The sequence below is a fragment of the Corvus moneduloides genome, chromosome 5 (assembly GCF_009650955.1).
Source record: "Corvus moneduloides isolate bCorMon1 chromosome 5, bCorMon1.pri, whole genome shotgun sequence".
Taxonomy (NCBI): Eukaryota; Metazoa; Chordata; class Aves; order Passeriformes; family Corvidae; genus Corvus; species Corvus moneduloides.
In genome coordinates, this window is record NC_045480.1 from 46339161 (window position 1) to 46362037 (window position 22877).

Below are 22877 nucleotides of genomic sequence, written 5' to 3' on the forward strand. Positions count from 1 at the left end.
GTGTCCCTCACCATTTCACTCACAGAAATTAATGGAATAGGTAGTTTTGGAAGGGTTTTGTCTTTGCGTCCAGTAATAGGCTCAAATACATGGAAATAGTCCTCCTGCATTGTAGAGAAATACACTCCTAGCATTGTGCTGGAGTTGCCAAGGATAAATCTCTGCATGACTTTTCCCTGCCCAGAAGGCTTGCTTATTAGTCAGGTAAGTGGATTTGCCTTGAAAACATCCAGCAAATTCAACTGTTGATGGTTTGAAATTCCTTGAAGCAAATCCGTGCATCTATGGTAGGACTGTCCTGCTTCATTCACCTGGAAGCAAGGTTGAAAGATTAAAAAGGGTCAGAAATGTATTTGACATCTGTGGCACAAACACGCTCAAATCTTCATCTTGGGGGAGGGAGGGCCTCTAGGTAATGGGATTTAGGAAGTTTCTATCCTCTTTAAGACCTTGTTAGGTGATGTGATTGCATTGCCACCTAGTAGCAGGCTAGTAATGAGACTTTTGATGGCTGTCACTCAGCAGGGAAGTGAATGAAGTTAGGTGATGGCAATAAATTGCTTGCCATATTGGCTGCAGAAGGGGTTAGGACAGGGCAATTGTCTGCCTGAAGCAGTGCAGAGCAGGTGCACTCACACCTTCGCTCAGTAATGGGGAGTGCTTTATATTAGGCCTAATCTGTGCATGCATGTGAGAGTGAGTGCTGCAAGGTATTGCAGGGTTATTATTGTAATAAAATCCTTAAAAAGCATGGGAGAAAAGCTAGGTAGTAAGCAGAAATATCTTAATTTGTCTGACAGGGCCAGTAGAGTTCTAGAGAACAGAACTGGCCCAGCAAGGTCCTGGCCCTACATTCTTTTTCTTCTCTGCCTAATTTTTTTCCCTAGTTTTCTCTCTGGAAGGTTCTTTTGGCTCTCTTCAGCACAAGCGTCACACCTTTTCACCATGACTTTCATTCTCTCTCAGTATAGATACATCGAGGGTGGGCTTGCTGAGCAGTGTTGCTCAAGATAGGGCAATGCTCCAGGGGGAAACATCAAGGGAAGGGTGTTAGGGTATCCCCTAAGGATGTAAAATGCAGACAGTGGAGAAAAGCTTACAAGAGACAGTTCAGAAAAATTATGCAGCTATGTAAAGAAAGTACATCCAGACTTTCTCAAAGGGAATTATTCTTGGGGCTGGAGTTGGAGGATCAGCCAAACTTTTCCTGACTGAATCTCTCTTATCAGTAGGATTTTGTTTACTTCCCTGCTTTTCATTGCTGGACAAGTCAAAGAACAGGTTATTTCCCATGTCCCCAGTTGCTGAGATACAACAAGTGGTGTCTTCGAGCTACATCTGTACCATCAGGATGAGCTGAGCAAACGTGCTCCTTGCTTTGGGTGTTGGCTGTAGTGCAAAGAATGTAAATATTCATTTGTTTTCAGTTCAGTTTTGAGCAGAATTAATCCTGAGTCAAACAGAATTATAGTGCAAACTCTAAACCAGCAAATCATCTTCCAGGCTTTCATGCTGACTCCTTAGAAGTAGCCGCTCAGCTGTCTGTAATTCTGCACAGCTATACACGTCTGACTAATTTTGTTTTCCTCATTAAGCCCTTGTTGGTTGTTCTGAATTTTTAGAGTTAGATTTCCAAGAGAAGCAAATTAAAGTTAGGTTTCTAAACCTATATCCAGGCACATAAGTGAAAGATGTGGAGTAAAACCTCTATCCCATTGAAGCTAATGGTGAGGCTTTAATCGTTCCTGGTTTTCTGAGAGCATTTATTTATTCCCCGGGAGTGACTAAGCACTTACACTTACAGCAGAAGACAAAACCCCACACGCATTTCCTGCCCAAGGGTAGGACTTTTCAAAACAGTTAATGGGACTGGGAGTGATTTGGACATTACTCGCCAAATCATTGAAGATTGGGCTTTTATGAGTGTACACACAGGACTTCTGAAAACCCAGTTGTGGCTTAGAAAGTTTTTACCTAACATCTTGCTGGAGTAAATTACTGTTTGCAGAGGATGTGAAGTATTTGCTAGATTGGAACTTTTTTTTGTTTTTAGAGGCCACATGTTGCCGTTTTCTGGCTAGGAGGGAATGTGCTCTGGTAGCAGCCCAATAACATCCCCTCACTGAATCAAAAGCAATTCAGAGAAATTTGCTGGACTTGGTTATGGAAAAAAGAAAAGCCTGCTTTAGCAGTATCCTTGATTAAATTTGAATTTGTAGCATGGGATAAAAAATGTCTCTCTTCATAAGGGGTATCTTATGAATCAATTCTCTGTGATGGTGGTTGATAGAGGCTTTTTACAGAGTGTATGCTTGGGAATTTAGTTTGGGCACAAACACAGCTGCAAAAGTTCTGCCCAGCAGCAGAAATTTCCCCATGTCTATGTTTCATGAAATCCTTGCAGGAACATGTATGTGCCTTCACACCTCAACAGCAAACGCTTGCATGAAAAGGAAGTGACAAAGACAATTCTTTGCTTTTAAGAAATATTAGTTCCTTGTAAAGCTAGAGGCAAATAATGGAGAGGGTGAAAAGAGAAGGGAGAGGCTAGGAGGGAGTCTGAGATCCAAATATGGTGTTGAGCTGAAGGCACTCTTAGATGAAAAGTAATCACACTGCCATGAAACCCGCAGGTAAACAGCCGGTGTCCTAATAACAGATGTTGTCACCGCACAACAAAAACAAAAGGATTTTGTATACATATGCCTGGCTAGGAGCCTCACTTGCCTGCAGCCCCTCAGTTTCTCAGTCCATCTGAGTGCCAGTGGGTTGGATCCTGGTTTTGGGGTTCACCCAGGGGCTGTGGGGTTCCAGGACTCAGGTACAGAAGCCTGGTCTGCAGTTAGCACTGTATATCTCTTGAGATGTACCTTGTGATGATCAGTTGATCCAGTAGCACAATCAAACAGTCAGGATTTAAAAAATACTTTGATTTCTGCAATATAAATTGCAGTGAATTTTTATTTAAAGCAGGTGTTCTTATGCTGTGAGAAGATGTAGCTGGAGCAGCAACACGAAATCTTCCAGTGCTTGTAGACCAGCCCAGCAGAGTTTTCCATGCATATGGATGAAAACAGAGGAACTATTTGTATTTTCCCCAAAAGACTCTACCAATGTCTGACATGTTACCGCAGGTCTTCCAGCAGCATAACAAAGAAAACAATAGTTTTCCTCTGTGGTCTCATCGACTCTCTTTAAGAGTTCTGGCTTGGTATTAACAAGTAAACAATGTTTGCTTCTGGTAGATTGCCTTATGCTACAGAGATAAAATAAAATTACCAGGAAGGGAAGGTTTTATAAATGAGTTACTGAGGTTTTTTTCCCTTTCTGAAAACAACCCAAACCAAATGCTGCCAACCAAAAGGAACAAGGGGAGAAGTCACTGAAGGAGGAGGTGATTAGATATATATTTATTGCATTTGTAGGAGTACATTATTGCTGATTCAATGAAATAAGAAAATTGTTTAGGCTTGCCTGAATGAGCATTACTTTATCTAATCAACGTTTTCTAAATTGGTCCTAATGTACTTCTATAAATACATTATTTCCAAACCCCAGGTTGTGTGGGCAGTATCAGTTCTGCTCTGGCACTGAAATATGCACACCCTTTTGCTCCATGTTGGAAACATTATACTTTTCCCCACACACACCCCAGAAAGAGAGGTGTGGAAATGGGTTGGAAGGATAATGGACTATTTGTGTCAGAGAGGGATGGGTTATTTAGTGGTGGGGTGCCAGCTTCTCTGTAGGCAGGCTGCTGAGCACAAGCCTGGGCTGCCATATATGTAGGGCTGATTTTGGTAACCTCCTGGTAACTTTCTTATGTCCTTCACGCCAAGAGGACTTGGCATCCTTGTGCCCACGAGGTCTCTGGAGTAAGTTGCTTTTCCTGGGGCATGGAAAATGAAAATGCTGTGGCATTTAAGTCCTGAGAAAACTCTGTGGCTTGGGAGTCAATTGCTGCCAGGCTCAGTTTGGGGCTTTTTAGAAGATAACCTCCAAAATGTGACCCAGAAGGCTGATTTCATGAGGAAAAAGAAGAGTGCTCTGCCAGAGTTTAGCGTAACCTCAGGCTGAGGAGCTGTGGTAGTATTGATTTGGGTGTGAGAAAGGGAAGAGCTGCAGCCAAACCCTGAAAGGAACCGTGTGGACTTTGCCTTGAGGAGCTGGAATCAGAGGCTAAGCTCTCATCCTGGTGCTGGTAGGCAGGGAAGTTTCTGGCTAAGCAGCTAAAGGAAGGTTTGAGCACAGGCTGATGGGTTTTGCCTTGCTAGCAGAGCATGCTCCTACCAGAAATTAAGCTGGGACTGTTCCCTTAAACACATTAAGTGGTTGTAATTGTGTTGTTATTAAGCCGAGGTGATATATCTAAAGGTCTTCATGCATGGATCATGAAAAAGCTAAGTAGCGTCATGGGGCTGGGAAGTAATAAACCATGGATTTATAAAAAAAAAATCAAACCAACAATCCTTGTCAGTTTTGCCTTTGATAAGCAGTTAATTTATCTCAGAACTGGCAGAATTCCCTGTAGTTTGTATAGGGAATTTCCAAGTTGTGCTGTGAATATCAGAGTAATATTTGGTTATCTGAGACAACTGACAAGTGTTGGAGCATGGCAGCTATTGGGAAAGCAAATTCCAAAGACAGGTTGAGTCTGAATGTATTAGAGAGTAAAGGCTGCTATAGGTGTGTATTATGGCACAACAAAAGGCACGATTGCTTTAGTTAATGATGGCAGAGGCTCTTTCTACATTAGCAGGTGGGATGATGTCTTGGGGATGGATTCATAGGCTGAAGCAGCGTGTTGTGAGTCTTGTTTTGTGCTGGCTGTAGCTTGGCCCCTTCAATAAAGCTAAAGCAGGCACTGTGAGCAACAGTGCACTCCCAGGACACATCTTCAGGTCGGGTTTTATCCCCCCACGAATGGATGGGTTGTGTTCTGGGTTATAGGTCAATATGATGCTCAGTGGTTAGAGCAGCCCCAGGTGAGACTGTGAGGGGACAAAGCATCGTGGCACACGAGAACAGCTCACGCTGCTGAGGGACCTGACAAGCAACACAGAATTTAATCTGTAATTTGGAAACTACAGCTGAGGAGCTCCTGACTTATTTGTTTAGGTGTTAAAATGCCTGTGGGGTTGGGGATCAGATGGACAGGTGCTGCAAGGGTGGCAAGGTAAGATCTCTCAGGGGCAAACTGATGTGTAGGGCAGTGGTTGCTGTTGCATTGGGGGGCATGGCAGGAGAGCAAGCTTAAGAAATCTGACAATAAACAGACTGTATTTGATCCCTGCAAGGCAATATGAGAAGTTTAATGCATGGCCTTCTGCAAAAGCAAAAACATCATCGTTTGTAACCTTTTAAGCAGCAGTCTCATTGAAGGGAAATAACAGATAGCAATCTGGGTTTTTATTTATTTGACATACTTTAGAATAAAGACGAGAGGTAGTTTCTACATTTGTTCATCTTTGGAATGACATACAGCTCTCTGAGTAAGCCACACATAAGTTTCATGGACTGTGGTGGTCTGTTTTAGTTTTTTTAAGAGCTATCGAGTAAATCCAGAGACGAGCAGATAATATACTCAGCTTGAAAATGATAAGTATGGAGATACGAAAGCCATTCCTTTCTGTGCTGTTGAAATGGAAAGATTAGTGGAAATGTCACAGCTTAGAATTCATGAAGCAATGTTTCCCTAATCAAGTATCAGAATAAATTGCCAGAGTACAGTATATTTCTTTTACATGAGAAGACTCTGTCTGAAGGCACGCTGAAACAGGTGCTATAAATATAGGTAGAAACCCTTATACATAATGTTCTGCATTACAAGGCTTATCTCCTAATTGCGTTGTACCTGTGATTAGCTGCTGTAAAATAGCTCAGCATACAACTTCATAAATACTTGCCATAACACGCTCTGCAGGAGGGGCCTGCCCAAGTGTAGTGCTGCCCATTTACCTTGGCAGGGGGGTATGGCCTGTGGGTGCCTGGTGGTGCTGCATCCTTTGACTCTGGAGCAGGGAGGACCTAAAGGCTCGCTTTTGCTTCAGAAGAGGTCTTGGCAGTGCCTGCAAGTGATTTGATGCTTTCAGGTGCAAGTGGTGAGTGGCCATATCCATATTGCTTCTGTCATTCTTGGGAGATGTAGAAAATGCCAGATTTAGGAAGAATGGGAGATATAATTTGCATAAGCATGTCCTATACATATAAAAGTAAAAATATATATACACACAACCATGCCCTGCTGCTCCTGAGCTGGACGTTTCTGCCTCATCAGATCTGGACACTAATTAGAATGAGTGACTTCTCAAAAACCTTAAAAAACTATTTAAATTAATGAGCTTGCTTCACTGAAGCAAGTGAAGGAGAGATCACTCCAAGTGCTCTGCTGACAGATCTTCTGACCAGGAGCACAACGGGGGCAAATAAACTCTTACCCCATTAGAGCCGAGTACAGGAAGGGAAACGGGTGCTCCCAGCACTTCCCAAGATGGTGTGACCTTTGTGCTTCCCTGTTCTGCAGAGGAAGCAGACTGGAAAATAGCTCTGCTTTCTTCTGAAGATGCTGTGTGAGCAGAGAGAGGAGGATGCTCCCTGGTAAAGAGAGGTTTCGAGGTAAGTAGGAGATGAGGGGCATAAAGCAGAAGAAGCACAAAACCTGATGGAACAACACAGGAGAACTCCCTACTTATTGACCTTGTAATGCGAACCCCATGGGCCCAGTAAGTGTGCCAAAAAGTATTGCATGCTATTTGAGGTTATATTACCTTTTTTTTATCCAGTATGGACAAAATTCATGCTCTCTGGTCTGGGCTGAGATTTATAGCAGTGGAGGATATTAGTACTTTTCCGATTACAGCGCTCTGGCAGAAGGAGACTTCCATGCATCCCTCTTGCTGCTAGAAGGCTGACAGCCTGTGCTTATGCCTGCATGTGTATTATCAAGGGTTATTCATTTCTTTTTAGATGCAAAACTAAAATTAGTGTCCCTTGGCTTTTTCCTAACTGAAAATGGCTTTTTAAATATGTAAGAATCAGAAATAATTTTTTTGATACCTGGGTCCTTTCCTGAGTCTATCATTCACATGATCATTTGTCATCAGGCACAGTGGGCAGGAGGTTAATTGTAATTGCATGGTCATCTGGACCATTGTGTGATTTGAAGCAGAGTTTCTCTGCTGTGTCAGGTCCAACAGTATATTATTTGAAAGCATTAGTGCCACGTTGCTCTTTAAATCTGCCAGGGGGAACTGAGGAAGAAGTGATTTAAGCCTTCGATTTAGTGCTCTCCTCTTGCTGTCCGCTTCAGGCCACTTTTCTAGCAATTGCAGAATGTGAGTGGAATTAAAATACAGATTTTTTTAAATAAAATTAAATCCGAAGTAGCAACTGAGAAGGTGGAACCCTTCATCATGGTAACTTAATACCATGTATCTTTGTTGACAGCTCTATATGTAAATCATTAATTATTCTAAACCATTCAGTTCCCCTCCAGGAAATCTCGACTTCTACATTAAAGACTGGCTATGAGGAATGAAAGCCTTGCGCCAATTCCCCACAGGTTTTATTAAGCTGTGGAGAAAACCCAAGGATTTTTTGCATCGTAAGTAACAGTGATAGAGAGGTCAGCAATTTACCTACATCAGTGGAGATTACTGGGTTTGCAGCCATAATTGTAAGCACTTTATGGCTGCAGTAATACCTATTTTCTACCTCGGTGGAGCAGCAAGGTAAGGAGGACACAACTGGCTCTGCTCAGCTGAGGTCTCCTTTCACCACGTTATGCCAGAGGTGATATACAGGAGTGCTGTGAAGGTGCAAAACTGCTCAGGGATGTCTGTCATGGGTTCTCTTTGACACAAACGTTTTTCAAGCCTTCCCTTTTTTGGGGACAGCAGGTCATTTGCAGACCCGCCTGATGTCTGGGCCCAGGTTTGGTGGCTTTGGAGGTGTGTGGCCCAGCTGTGGGTGTTGTGGTTTGGCACTGCTCCCAGGCAGAGCTGTAGGTTGATGGATGCGTGGTGGTATGGGATGTGTCCTCCCTTAGCCATGGGATGGCCAGCTCTCCTGTCCATCAGACAGCACCCAGCTGGTCCCATGTGAGTTGGGGGCTGGACTCTTCCTCTGATCTCTCATATGTGTTGGACCATGAAAACTGTGTGTTCAGTGGCATGGCCTTTGAGAGAAGAGGGCAAGAGGAAGATGCCTCTCAGCAGGCTGGTGTAGATGTGTTGGGAGCAGCTGTCATGCATTCTGGAGGAGGAAAAGGCAAGCCTTTGCCTGGTCATGCAGCCTGTAGGCAGCACTAGTGTGGCTGATGCTGTGTAGAGGCCCTGTAGTGACATTGGCGCATGTTGAAAGGTAAGGTATGGTTAAACATCACTATTTAACACTTTTGGTCTGAATTTTAACCAGAGGTGTGTATTCAGTTTTGCTTTTAAAACATGCTTGCAGAGATGCAGGAATCACCCAGACTATCAGAATCCCTTTCTTATCTTTATACACCAGCCAGTTACCATAAATCTCTAAACTCTAGTTACTGTCTTGTTTAAATGCAACATTCATTTTCTGTTGCTTCATCTTTGTAGCTATTTTGTACTCTATTTCATTGTAAATTATTTGCTTGCTTCTGGTCCAAAGTTCTTTGCAGGGAGAAACAAGCTGAAGGCTTCTAAATTCCTACCTTATGCCTGGAAGAGATAGCTTCATCACCTTCTGCATCTTTCCTCAGGCTGGAAAACGGCAGCCTTGGAAAGCAAAGCTTCCTATTTAGATTTATTCTTAAATCCAATTTCTCTCAAGCAAATGAAAGCATCCTTTTTTTCTCTCTCTTTTTAAAAAACAATTAAGACTAGCCAAAAATCTTTTCTGTGGGTGATTGTGCAGTGATCCTATGCCTTCCCCAACTCTGGCCTTTTGTCTTCTTTCTCCTCTGCCATCTATTTTTGTTATTCTTGGCTACTTTTCTCGAAGGAGCTATTGATTAAAGGATGGAAACTGTCTCAGATCCTGCATATCAAGCTGCTCTTTTTTTTCAAGTTGCTCGGTATGTGTAAAGCATCCATTTTTGCACTGCAGTGCAGCTTTACCCAGATACCTGGTCTCTCCATCTCTTTTTTTTCCTTTGCCCTCCCATCCTGCTAAATGGACATCTTGTCAAATCCTGTTTGCACAGACTGACAGCTATAGAGGTCTTGGAGAAAAAGCCAGATCCCTGCACATACACTCTAACAAACAGAATCAAAATATCAAGGCACAAATTAAATATATCACTGTGCTTCCTGTCAGATTTTCCTAATATCACCTGGCTAAATTGACAGAGGAACACCTGCAACAAGTTAACCTGTTTTTATTAGCAGTTGTTTCACATATTTGTTTATGAATATAGGGAATGCTGGGGAGAAAGCTTCCAGTTATTTCCTCACAGGATGAAATACCCTCTGTTCTTCAAGCCAAAAGACAGTCAGGGCAGTGAAGTCACTTTCAAATAGCACAGAAATTAATATAGAAAGAAAAAAATAATTTCACAGTCTGTTGTTAAATTAACAATTCTTTAGGGTGTCTGGAGTTCCTGACAGAATTAATATGCACTCTGAAGCCTTGGGCAGCCTTGGTGCATATCATTTACCCAACAGCTGTAAGAGCCAAGTGCAGAGACAAGGAGTGGTGCTTGATTGCAAGGGACATACTGGAATTATCTGTCTAGTAATCATTTAGCAGCCTTGTTCACAAATAATCAAGAAACATTTGGATTTGGATTTCATCCCTCATTCTTTCAAGACAAATGTAGGAGAAACAGTGGCTGGAAAATGATGTGTTAAGTAACACGGGTAAAAAAAAGGCAGGGAGCAACATACATTTGAGCAGGGAGAAGGAAATATACAATAAAAGTGCAATAAATTTCCTATGGATTGAAGGGGAGTATTTTTATAGCAGCTTTCTACAAATTGAATGCATCTACATAAATAATGTAGCGACACATTTAATTGCAACTATTTATTTTTAAATTTGGCTGGATGATGAGAGAATTTCTGCGTGGAATAATGAACCTTGTGTTTTTACCACTTGCACAAATTTGAAGAAAATAAATTGTGAATGGTATTTGGGCTAAGTCTCAGAGCCACAGAGGTTTCTGGCTGCTCTCTAGTGCATTTGAAAAGAAACCAACATCCAGAAGTGCATCCAAATGGAATGGATGCTAGATATTGGGGAGGCCAAGAGATGGCAGGGAGGAAAATATTACCAGTCCATGCTTCAGTCAGGAAACTCCCATTTGGTCTTTCAGTGCAAAGTGTACCTCTTCAAATAAAAGAATTAATAGTGGACTTCTTACATTTGCCTTCAGCTGATTTTGCTGTTGGTGTTCTCATTTTCAGGCTTTCTTCTCAAAAAGGCTAGGAAACTCTTTTTCCCTCTCAGGTTTTGGTTTTTTTTTTTTTTTTCTTCGTCATGACAAGACTGATTTTTCATATTCTCCTGCAGTCTCTACATTTCAGGGCTGCTGAGAGGACAGGCAGCATCTTCCTGTACCATCCTTACCTACTGGGCAGGATAGATGCCACAGCGCTTGACAAAGCTTTGAAAACAAGGTGTGGAATTGGAGCTGGCAATGAGGAGTGGCAGGCTGTTGAGGGTGGTTGTGTATGAGATCCAAGGCAAGGAGGTTGCAGTCTTTTTTCTTGTGAGGCATAAGTATGCCAAAGCAAGGGTGCACTGCCCTTGCGCCCATGCCAACTGCTCCCTTTTCTCCCCGCTTGCTGTCTTCCAGTCTTCCCGTGAAGAAACCCAACATGAATGGTTTCTGTAAAGCAGAAGGTTTGCTTTGGTTTTTTTTTCTCCAAGCTGACTTAGAAAGACTGTTGAAGTTGATACAGTGCAAGGGTGCAGAGATGCAGCAAAAATTAGAAATAAAAGAAGTGCTGGGTTTCCAGGGCAAATAGGCTTGTAAAGGCAATGCCTGTTTCTTTGGATATAGCTGGAGAGCCATGTGAGCTACATGTGAGCAACAGTATTCCTTTATAATAGTTTGAGAATTAAATCTCCATAAATTAAGCTTTGGCAGCTCACAATCTTAAATAAAAAGCCTGTGAGAATGGCCAGCATTGTTGCTGCAAGATGTGCTTCAGGCTAGTGCTTTATGGTATGGGGAAATGGATTTGGCACGAAGGACATCATGGCAAGGCTTCGTGTAGCAAGAGGGAAGGCAGTGTTTGCTCTGCTTTACTTTTTGCTTCATATGTGAATTTCTGGAACAGTTGCATATGTCAAACAGCTATTTCTGGGGCAAGAGCAAAGCCCATAAGAAGAGGCAGGGGACTGGGATGTTAGCAGGACATCTCCTCCCAATTTATGCTTTTGTCTCAGAAAAGTACTTTTTATAGCCTGATAAAATATCTTCTTGGGATATAACTGCTTTTTTTTTTTTTTTTTCCTCTGGGCTTTTGGATTTTTTCTGACTGGGCTGGAGTCACAGCAGTTCTAGCTAGTTCATGGCAAGGATGACCCAACTCCAGCAGCCAAAAGCCACAAGGCTCCCTGCCCAAATAGTACTGAGATTGGCTTCAGAACCAGAAGGTTTAAAGTGTCAAGTTATATTGTTTTATCTTGGGTTTGAGCATTTTTTTATATGCAGCAAGTTTTCCTCCAGAAACAGGAGATATTGTACTGAAATAAGTTCTCTGAAGGATCGCAGTGCAGAAGAAAAGCTCCCAATATTGTCACGCTGACATGGGAAGAGCCAGCAATGCCTCAGGTTGAGGTTGACTTTGTTGAGCTTGTTCCTAAAGAGGAGCTGTTTGGTGGAGTTACTTGGCAAGGCAGATGAACTGTAGTGTTGCAGTGTTCATCTGACCCAAAGGGGTAGTTTAATCAACTTAGCAAATAATCTCAATAATTTTATGTCTGGTTAATTAAACTGAAATGATGAAGGTGTTCTATCTGCATGTGACAGGATAACTGCTTGATGTTTCTGCACTTGGCTGTGTGTTTAGGGCTTGCTCAGCTTTCCTGGTTAAATTTCTTGTCTTCCTTGCACACACTCCTTGGTTTGTGGCCTCCTAACAGGTCAGAGCATCTCATATTCATATCAAGGCAGAATTTAGCTCAGTGAGACCTCCATCTGTAACTCCAACCAGTGTGCTCCAGTGCAAAAACCCATAAGCTTCTGTGGAAGGAGGCATGACTGAAGGGAGGTGTTCCCCAAGAGATATGTCCGTGTTTCTTTTCTGTGCACCTCTCGGCTGCCTGCCTGTGGCAAAACTGGCTAGCATCACCTGTACCTTAAATTTGCAATAACAAAAAAATACCCCAACAAAACCCACACACCAAGAAACACCACTTCCCCAGAATCATTGTTCTGTGCATGAATCCATTTAGCACACTTAGTTCTGTCAACTCTGGATAAATCCTTCCTATCTTTTTTTGGTCAGGACTGTAAAAGATCCATCTCCGTCGCCCTCTGATGGAATTTGAATAGATGTGTCTGGAGTGACATATGTTCAGCCATAAATTACAGAGGAACAATTTTAAAACAAATTGTCCGCAGCCAATCCTGCCGAATTTACCTCCTGAGACAGATGATCATAAAGCTAGAAGCAAACAAGCCCTTAAACATTTGATGCCAGCTTTGAAAGGATCCTTTTGAGTAGGTGTTAGCATCACTCTAGATTGGTGGGATGCTGCCTATTTTGGACCGAATACTCAGCAGAGGAAAGGCTGATTTTATACCAGCAAGAAATCTTGTTCACACAAACGGAGTTGAGCAAGGTAGAGCCAATCAGAGGGAAATATTTTAAGAATTTTTAATTCTCTTTACTGTCTACATATGTACAGTTTATTAGTTCAGGCTAAAACCTTAAAATGTTGGTTAACACACGTGGCATAAATCATCAAAATGAATCCTCCCAATCGTCATATTTCTCAACCACAATGGCTTGCAGTTGTCCAAACCACAACATAGTTAAAGAATATTTCTTTCTTTGCCGGTTGGGCTCCAGATCCCTATGGCAGGCTGAACCAAAAGACTAAAACCCTTTTATTGTAGTACTGTGCCAGCAAACATGTAGCTTTGAAGAGCCCTATTTTCCAGGAGATTTTGCCAACTGATCTTTGCATTACTGTCTGTAATAGGTGTATAAAATGGACACAGGAGGGTATTGGCTGCATCATTTTCAAGTTGGATCCTGTCCCCCAGTTGCCATTAGGGACGATGCTTGTTTTTGCTATGCAGTCAATGTGGCTGTTGAACTCAAGGGAGTTCTGTGGCTTGTCCATCAATCCTCCCCTCGCTTAGCAAGGCAATGCAGCTTGAATGTGTAAGTCGCCATTCGCATAACAAAGGATAACCCGCGTGTGTGTCTTTGTGTGCAGAAACCCCCAAAGCAGACTCCTGTGCCTCTTGGATTATGTGGAGCCGGGCATCTCAAGTTATGTTTACAAGCGTGCAGAAACAAATGTGTCTCTGCTGCCTTCTGTGTCTTAAATTGTGTTTTTCCTTTAGGTGCAGCATTGTAAATCATGGCTTCCTCTGCTTAAGGGAAGTAAAATGATTTCAGTTTGTCTTCATTAAAAAACCAAAGACAGTAATTTAGGAGTAATTTAAGTGCATCTTTGTCCCACACCTCGCAGAACAAAGTGAAGATACACAGATTTTTAGAGACAGGGAAATTTGTGAAGATACATATTTTATAGATATAATAGGCAGAAAAGCTGTAGCAACAGGATGTGGACTTCCTTTTTTTATTGTAAGCCAGATAGTTGGGGTTCAGTGAGATCCGTCTGGATTTGTCCCTTGTAGCCAGAGAGCAAGGAAGTCTGCAGATGCTGCCTGTGATGAGAGCATGCAGCTGCTGGTCACAGAAATTTTGGGTTTGCTAGGAAATGACACTTCACCTTAAGTGGTGCTTTCTCTAGAAATGTACCAGTTTCTCTCAGTGTTTTTTTGGACAGGAAAGTTTGGCAAAAAGAAAGACCCCCACAAAACCAAAGCACAGCCATCTAGCCCTGCAGTTGTGACACAGCCTGAGGGAGCAAGCCTGCACAGTGCTGAGTGCTTTTGAAAAATCCTCTGTTTCCCCTAGGAGCATTTATTTTCCACAGCTTGCTTTCCTTCTGCAAAATCAAACCCAAATGATAGTGTGGGTTTGCATATATGCCAGGATAAATCTCTTTCCCTGCTCCTCCATCACACTGCTGAGAGTTTAGGCTTGACTCAGGTTTTGCCTCATTGACTGCTTTAAAATCTTCTTTAGAGCAAAGTCAGAATGTGCAGAAATATAGCCCATTAAGATACTAATGTAAGCATGAGCATTTTCAAATGTGTTGTGTTCTAGGTATTTTTATGTCTTGAAAATGTAGTTTACTTTGGAATTTGATGAATTTTTCAGAGTGATGCCATGTGATGAAGTTTTATACCATTTAGAACAAAGACATTAATGTCATTAGTGGCAGTTAATTCTTAGTTTTCTAGCAACTACGGTTATGTCATAAATTGTTGTGTGACAATTTAGTGAGCCACGTGATAGAAAAAAGTGGTATTTCAGAGGAAGGAACTGAAAGTACTAATTTATTGATATTCTAGTTTTTAAGGTTGTTTTTGTATTCAGAGCTAGAGCTGATTTCAATGCAGAGTGGAAATAATTCAGCCTAAGTTAGTGTGGGGTTGGGCAAGACAGCATCAAAAGACAGTGTTTTCTTAGAACAAAAGCAAAAAAGCTTTAAAGAATATTTCCCATTTGAGATGCATGAATTGGTTTAGATCCAAGATAGGGGCCGAGTCTCTTTTTCAAAGTGCAGACCCTGCAGATGCCTCCCTTGTCCAGCAAGCTCCAGGACATGATTTAAAAGGACCTTTAGCAGGTCTTAGACTGCAGCATTGGGTGCTGGATGTCCTGAAAGATGCTGGCAAATCTACTGGATTGAAGTGAACTGGCAGCTTCGAATTACAGTGTTTTATTAGTGGGTATTTATTTAATTCCCTTCAAATCCCCAAGGCATGCTACAGGAAGCAACATAGCACTATTGCAGATAGAGAGACCAAGCCTAAAAGAGACATAATCGGGGCATTTTACACATTTTTCTATAGCTTTATAGCTTTGGCAGCAATTTCAGTGTCAGCCTGCAGTTCAGGAAAGCTGTTAGGGAGGGCAGGATTAGCTCTTGGGAGCCTGCTTGTAAATTCTGCAGAAGGATGCTCTGTGGTGGGTTGCTGTAGTTCTTGAAATACTTTTTAGAAGAGCTTGGCATTCATATGTTTATGCTTGTTGGGAGACATGCAGACAGTCCATTGTGGGTTTCTGTTTTGTTTTCTCTTGTAAGTAAAAGAGCGTGTCAGGAGCACAAGCTGAGGCTTGGAGCCTCTCAGCATTTTAATTGATTCCGCATTGTAAAGACTGTACCTCGATAAACCCTTTTATAGGTTTTGGACACATCTGAGAGGCAGCAGCCCCCTCTTCTCAGTGCAAACACTTCAAGGCATGGCAGCTCTGGAGAACAGGGGTTGATTTATTTGTAGCTTGTTTTTGCTCAGATCCTTCAACTCTCAAGGCATATTCCCTGCACCAGAGCAATGTGCTAATGAAAGCAGAGTTGATGAGCTACAGAGCTGAAAACACACACACATACGCACACATACACATCCCTCCAAATCCTGCCTGTGTTCCAGCTGAGAGCTGCCTCATTGTGGACTGTGGGTCTGCCCATGGGGCAGAGAGTTTTACACTGTGGTTACTTTTAAAAGCCATGACAATTTGAGCTGTGTGTCCCTGTCTGAAGAAGCTGGCAGTCTGGAAATGTAAATGGGACTGAGGATGTGAAGGAGAAGCAAGGGGGCTTTCCAGGCTGGGGAGGAAACCTCAGGTTCAGCCAGATAACCTGTGCTCCATCTAGGGTAGGTGTCCTTATCCTCATTAATTTTTGTTAGATTTAGTCCTTCAGCTTTATTTGTGGATTAGTGGCACTGCCTTATGAGTTACACTTGTGGTTTCTGATTACTGTGGAGACTAATTCGGTACTCTGCAAGGGAGACAGTGTAATTCCTGTTTGAGTTTTATTTTCTGGGACATGTGAAAGGTCGCTTTACTGATCCTAAGCATTTAAATACTGTGAGCTTATCCTCCCAGCATCACAAGAGTGCAAAGAGAGTAATAAGTTGGACTTTTTCTTTATCTCCTGGGGTTTCAAGGCTTATAGGGTCATGTTTCCTAGCTTCTCTCTCTACAGGGACAAAACTGGAATTCCCACTAACACTAATTATGGGATGAAGAGACAGAGTATTCTACAAGCAGCTGGCTGACGTTTCACATTATCCCTTGTTCTTGTGGGACACTTTAACTTGCTGGATGTCTTCTAGAAACTCAACACAGTGGAGAGGAGGCTGTCTAGGAGGTTCCTGGAGTGTGTGGAATACTAACTTCCTGACACACCTGGTGAGTGAGCCTACCAGAGGCAGTGCCCTGCTAGACCTGCTGTTTATGAAGAGAGTAGGGCTGGTGGGAGATGTGATGGTCGAAGGCCGTCTTGGGCATTGTGACCAAGGAATTATAAAGCTTTCAGTTCTTGGTGAAGTAAGGAAGAGGGTCAACAAAACCTGCCTTGGACTTCCAGAGGGCAAACTTTGGCCTGTTCAGGACACTGGTTCAGAAACACTCCTTAATAACAAATAGGTCCAGGAAGGCGGGACGTACTTTAAGAAGGAAATCTTCTCCCTGGCAACTGGTGACAGGATGAGAAGAAATGGTCTCAAGCTGCACCAGGTGAGATTCAGGTTGGACATCAGGAAGAATTTGTTCACTGAAAGGGTTGTCAAGCATTAAAACAGGTTTCCCAGGGAAGTGGTAGAATCACCATCCCTGGGAGTGTTCTAGAAATGACTGGATGTGGCACTTGGTGCTATGGTTTAGTTGACATGGTGGTGTTCAGTCAAAGGTTGGACTCGATCTTGGAGGTCTTTTCTAGCCTAATGATTCTGTGATTCTATGATAGTTGGGTGGTTTTACTGACATGGTCATGTGAATATGGAAAACTTCAGCTGTGGTCCTTGCTTCCAGCATGCGTAGTCTTGGGTCAGTGTGCAGCGACAGCAGGGGTCAGCTGGAGAGGAGAGTAGCCCTGCCCATGGGCTGCAGTCTTCAGCCAAAGCTCAGGGAAGGGATGGTTCCAGGGATGCAGCTGCAAATCCTTTGATGTTAAGGCTTGCAGAAAATAATCTGCCAAGTAGTCCCAGCTGGTTGATGTTACTGGCTTTTTGTCCCCTCTCCTCCCTGGTACTCACTGTCTCTACTACTGGTCTAGCACATTCAGCATGTTGTTCACAGAGGCTAGTTTTCACTGTAAGAGGACCAGTGTTTCTACCTCCATCCACCCACGTTCCAGGAGCCAGTGTCTTTCAGCATGGGTCTTGTGGGCTCCCCTCTGCAAGGTACAAAGACACTTTCTAATCAAGTTGCTGCTGGTTTAAGGGATCTGCTCACACCATTGCCATCCCAAGATGCTCTTCCTGCCATTCTTCACTGCAGCCATCTCTCTCTGGCCCCTTTGAAATGTGCAGCAAGAGGCTACGCAGATGTTAATGCTCTGTGCATGCCACATTTTGTGGTTGCTATTAAAAATAAAGAGAGTGAAATTGATTTGCTAATAATGGATGTGCTACTAACAGAAACACATCCCACTTGTACCTAACACTAGCAGGTTGTTTATGGCGTATTTGCTGTCTCTAAAAATAATAATTTTTTTTCTAGCGACCAATTTAATTTAAAGACTATTTTCACACATCACTGGCTGTTAATCAGTTAAAGAGTTTTAATATTAAGAAAACAGAAGCAGATCTCATCAACAGTTTAAAACTTGATTTCATTTCTTTTCAGCTGGCTTGCAGCAGATTATGGGGAGTCTTAAGCTCATCTTATTTCTCCTGCTTTCCTATCCCCTTTAAAAGAAAGATAGTACCATTATCTGTATGACTGTACTGCGCTAGTTCTGTGTATCCTTTCAACAGCTGGTGAACTGGAAATACTGAGATAAAAATATAAGAAGACTAAAATAAGATTTAATTAGGAATTAAACACCAGACACCCATGTAATTTTAAATAAAGTCATGTATACTTTATGAAGAGATTATAAGATTGACTGTCAGAAAAGGAATGGTAGGATAGAGACCAAAACTCAAGATACGTGCAAGGTAAGTTGTTTTTGGCCCTGTTCTGCTCTGAAACAAATTTCCAAAATGTCGGAGACATTGCCACCAGTGGCAGAAAATGGACAGGGTACCAGCTCCTGCTTTTGGCTGTTGAGCTTAGCCGAGACTCTGCTCATCCATGACTCTGCTCATCCACCTACTGTAATACTTGCTCTGCAGTGTGGAAGTGTAGGGTGCCCCTGGGTCAGCTTTCATCTAAAGAGGGTCTGTTTCATCACCGCATCCCTGTCTGATAAAGGATTGCAGTTTGAAGCATCTCACAGGCTGTCCTCTCCTTTGTGTTGTGTACAAAACGAACACAGGGAAGGATACAGAGCAAAGTGTTGTAATAGGTGCTAGGTATGCCTGAGATACCCATGGAGCTACAGCTGCTTCTGCTCCTGAGCATGGGAATGCAAGTGGGGTTTCCATCAGGAGCTGCTGGTCATGACAGCCTGGAAGACTGTGCTGGGGGAACACTGCAAATCCCCCTACCCTCCCCAGAGCAACTGCTGCAGGTGTGTGGATTCAGCCAACACCATTCACTGTGGCACTTCTTGCATATATTTTGATTGTCTATACTCCCCTTTTTTGCATAACCCATCTCCTGTCCCTGAATTCTTCCTTTCTAACTGACACAGGAATATTTCACCTCAGTCTGACAGGATGCTGCTCTGCTGCCTGTTTGTTTTAAGGACTCATGCTGAAATCTTCAGTGTAACATAATGCTCTTGAGTATTCCTCCTAATACTCTTTGAATAGAGATGGGGCTTACCTGACCCATGAGAGCCTGCAGTTTACAGAAAAATTGGTCTAGTCAGTTCTATTTCACACCTCTCATTAAAACATGGGTTATTGGCCTTGTGCATCTCTTGGCTCTATATTTATTCATGAAAACCACACATTCCCTTTGAGCTGAGCTACATATCCTACCATCATCAACAAGCTCCACCTCGTTGAAAATCTATCAAGGAAAACTGACTTGTTTTGCATTTGCTGCTTTGCACAAAATAGAAGCACAGTTAACTCTTGTGCTGTAATGATTTTCTGTCTGTCTTGATAGAACATAATGAGATAAATTCAAGTCCTTTTTTGAGGGCTAATTACATTGAATACACACTAGATGTGCACTGCCATCATTATATGTTGCACATTTTCGTGCTTACATTTCCTCATCTCTGTTGTCTGCGTGTGCAAGTGAGTTTGAGTTGGCTTTGAAATAGAAATTGTGGGCTAGAGAGGAACCATTTGGTGGTCTGCTCTCCCAGAAGACTCTCCAGAGACTGTGTAACAGTCCTTGCTGTAGGTAGGGCAGCATTTGAAGGTGATTGTGAAATAAATAAAAGAACTTACCTATGTGCTGGAAACTGAGGGATGTACCATAAAGCATGAAGGCAGCTTTGTGGCAAGTCTGCTAAAAGCCATCAAGAATAGATTCAGCCCTAGATCTGTTCACTGGTCCTGGTGTCTGGGCACAAACCAGAACAACTGCAGCCTACAGATGGATACCACAGCTTGGGAATGGAATACTGGTTGGATTATGAGCAATTTTGGAAAAAGGATTTTTAAAACCTGTAAATCCCTCCAGTCCAACTAGTTGTTCTCTACCTGTCTTGTGGGAAGAAAGGGAAGCTGGGGAATAGTGTGGGGGGGATGCTGGGTTTGGGGAGGTCAGCAGGGAGATGATCACCTGCTACGGCAGGGGGGAGAGACTGCAGATCCATGATGGTGACCTGGCAGCCTGTGCTGGGCTTGGGACCTGCTTCAGGACTGTGTGGTGCTTGCTGGGAGAGGTGCGTAGTCCAGGCAAGGCTGTGGAGCTGGGCCCTCGGGGAGGTCTGTTGGATGCTCTTGAGCCACACCACATTTGATGCATGAGTGATTTTCATCACCAAAGACTTACCAAAGCTCTGGGAGTTGGGAATTGATGTGCAAGTGTCTCACCTTTGGTGAAGAAACTACTAATGTAACAGGGAAGATGTCAAGAGAGTTCCTCTGGTACTGCAGGAAGCAGAGCCAACTTCAGAAGCAGTTGTCCTAGTTGGTCCATCAGAGGAAAGGGATCACTAGTAAAAACCTATACTTTATCTATGGTGAAGATGAATTCTGTCATCACTTGCTGAATTTTAACGCATTGCTGTGATTGTCTGGGACATTCCTGATGGGATAATATTAGTGCTTTCGCTGTGAACTCATTTTCTTTGCAAGCTAATTACAGCTGGGAAAGCTTGAATGCAGATGGGAAGGCTCTGGGATTTCCAGGTAACTTCACCAAGTCTGATAGCAGATCTGTGCATCATTAATATTATACTGGGCAGAAATATTTTAAAGAAATTCAGAAGAAAAAGGTAACAGCACTTTGGAGCTGCTTTAACATGTCTCCGTGTCTCTGCCTTTTGAGACAAACAGAAAATCAACATCTCCTCCTTTTGCTAACAGTGCATTTGTAATTCTGTATATAATGGTATGATACAGAGCCAGCTGGGTGTTTTCCTAAAAAAACACATGCAAACCTGTGGCTGTCACTGCTTCTGGTTGAGTGTGCATGCACAGGTGAAGTACAGAGAGCTTTTCATAGGTGAAAAAGCACTTGTTTCAGGAGGATGGAAACAAGATATTACTGTATTCATTTCAAACTACTTTAAAAAATAATCCCAAGCTACCCATAGCCATGTATTTGTAAGAAAAAAAGTAGCTCTCAGATCAAGTCTTTGTGCCTTGTCATGCATATATATCGGAGCTGGAAGGAATATCTTGTATGGTGAGCATGCCTGGTTCAGGCTATACCCAGAATAGTCTGTCATATGGAGCACTTTAAAATTCATCACAGGTTTGTGGGGGGAAAGACCCTAGGGAAGCAGCCTTGTCACAGTGTCTTAAAGATGTCGATCTTGAGATCCCCTCCACCACTGTGTTGCTATTTGTTTGCTGAGACATTGATTTCTGGGTGTAGAATATCTTAAACAAAAACCGTGAAATGTATTTTACCTGTTTTCCTAAGACTAAAAAAAAAAAAAATCACAGTAATGTTTTCTAAGGCAGAGCCCAGAAGATGTTACCTCTAATGCATTCAACAAGGAAAATAAATAGCCAGCAATGGCAGATGCTAGGGGAAAAAACTAATCGAGAAATTCACATTCTCTTTTCATGCAGATATTTAAGTATGCACTATCTGTTAGTAGCATAGACTGTTTTAAAATATGCAAACTAAATAGCTTGTGAGTGTTTGTCTGTTTTATAGCTGAAGATATGGGGTTTTTTTTAAAAGGAAATGTAAAGAGACTAATTTTATGATGGGAGAGCTTAGCCTGTGGTTCTTCTTTTCACAGTATGCAGACCTGGGTTCTTCAAAGCTTCACCCCACAGTCCATCCTGCAGCAAATGTCCCCCTCACAGCTACACACTTGATGAAGCATCCACATCTTGCCTGTGTGAAGAACACTATTTTAGGAAGGAATCAGACCCACCTACAATGGCCTGTACAAGTAAGCATGTGCTTATAGGGTTGTTTTTAATCCTTTTGAGCTGTTCCTGTACTGTGACTAGACATTATGTTACTAACTAATGTGCTTTTTCAGGCTCTGCACTGGAGTCTGAACTAGTCTTGACACACTTGTAATGTCACTGTCTTTGTCCACCGTGCTTCCAATTACATGAGAAGAGACCTTTCAGTGCTTTTTGCTTCAAAAGCTGGCATCAAAGCCAGGAAGGGTTTTTGTAATGAGCAAATGCTCCGTCTGTCCCCCTGCACTTCTGGGTGGACTCAGCCAGCAGTGGACTCGGCCACAATTTGCATGCCCCCATCTAGTCCTGCTGAGTATAGCACAGATCTGAGCTGGGACTGTCAGGCTCCAAATGTAATTTTTGTGGTTGTAAATGGAGTTGAACTACTGGTGCAGGAGCAGTTAGGGCTTCCAAGAAACTTAAGCAGTGGAGGAAAAAGTAGGTTTATGGCTCCATACATGCTCAGAGTCACTGAATGATGGTGCAGAGGTGACTTCCATACTGTAGGGAAGTACTTTGCATCATATAGGGATGGTAGCAGCTTTTGTGCCTTTCCCAGTGACTACAGATGTCCTTCCTAGCTTCCCAAGTTTGCACTTCAAAAAGGGAAAGAAAAAGTCTGTTCCTGTTGGAGAGACACTCTCTCAAAGGAAATTGCCCTTGGCAGCTCTCTGCTTGCCTGCAGGAGGCACTTGGAGCAGAATTGGGCCCCTTGAACTCTGCCTTTGATTTTCACCAGACAGGGGAGCATGGCTGTTGGAAGCTGTGCTGTAGAGAAGGAGAAGGCAGCCTTGGGCAGCATTGGAATCACTGGTGCTGTTAGATCAAAGTGGTCTGGGGGGGTGAGTCATGCAAGTACTTCCCAGTTTATTAAATAGGTATGCCAGAGTCTTTCGGAGCCATAGCCAGGGTGGGTTATAATATGAAAAACCTGATACCAGCGTTTCTTGATGTTCTTTTTGCCCCATGGCGTGACTTGAAAAAATCAGATAAATGTGGTCCAGCATGGTATTGGGAAACACCCTGAGCTCTGGAAACACTCATAAAGTAGGCATTTCTGTGCAGACAGAACCAAAGCCAGCAACTGAGAGAGCATTATGCCAGACTCTGGGGTCCACTGTGCCTCCCGCCCACCATCAGTCGTGTTGCTCTCTGCCCTTCTCAGAATGGAAGGGTATGCATCCAGTCTGTCCTGCTGGTG

The 22877-nt window shown here is 42.8% G+C and overlaps 1 protein-coding gene across 10 annotated transcripts in view; it reads left to right on the plus strand.

The window, feature by feature from the left end:
* EPHA5 (EPH receptor A5) overlaps positions 1–22877 on the plus strand; it is a 202175-nt gene that overhangs the window by 92857 nt on the left and 86441 nt on the right. For 9 of the 10 annotated variants that reach the window (XM_032108934.1, XM_032108935.1, XM_032108930.1 and 6 more), the window contains exon 4: positions 21502–21657. The exons of the other annotated variant lie outside the window; for it this stretch is intronic. In XM_032108934.1, the coding sequence (XP_031964825.1) occupies positions 21502–21657 (156 nt within the window). The remainder of the gene's footprint in view (positions 1–21501; positions 21658–22877) is intronic. 10 annotated transcript variants of the gene reach the window in all.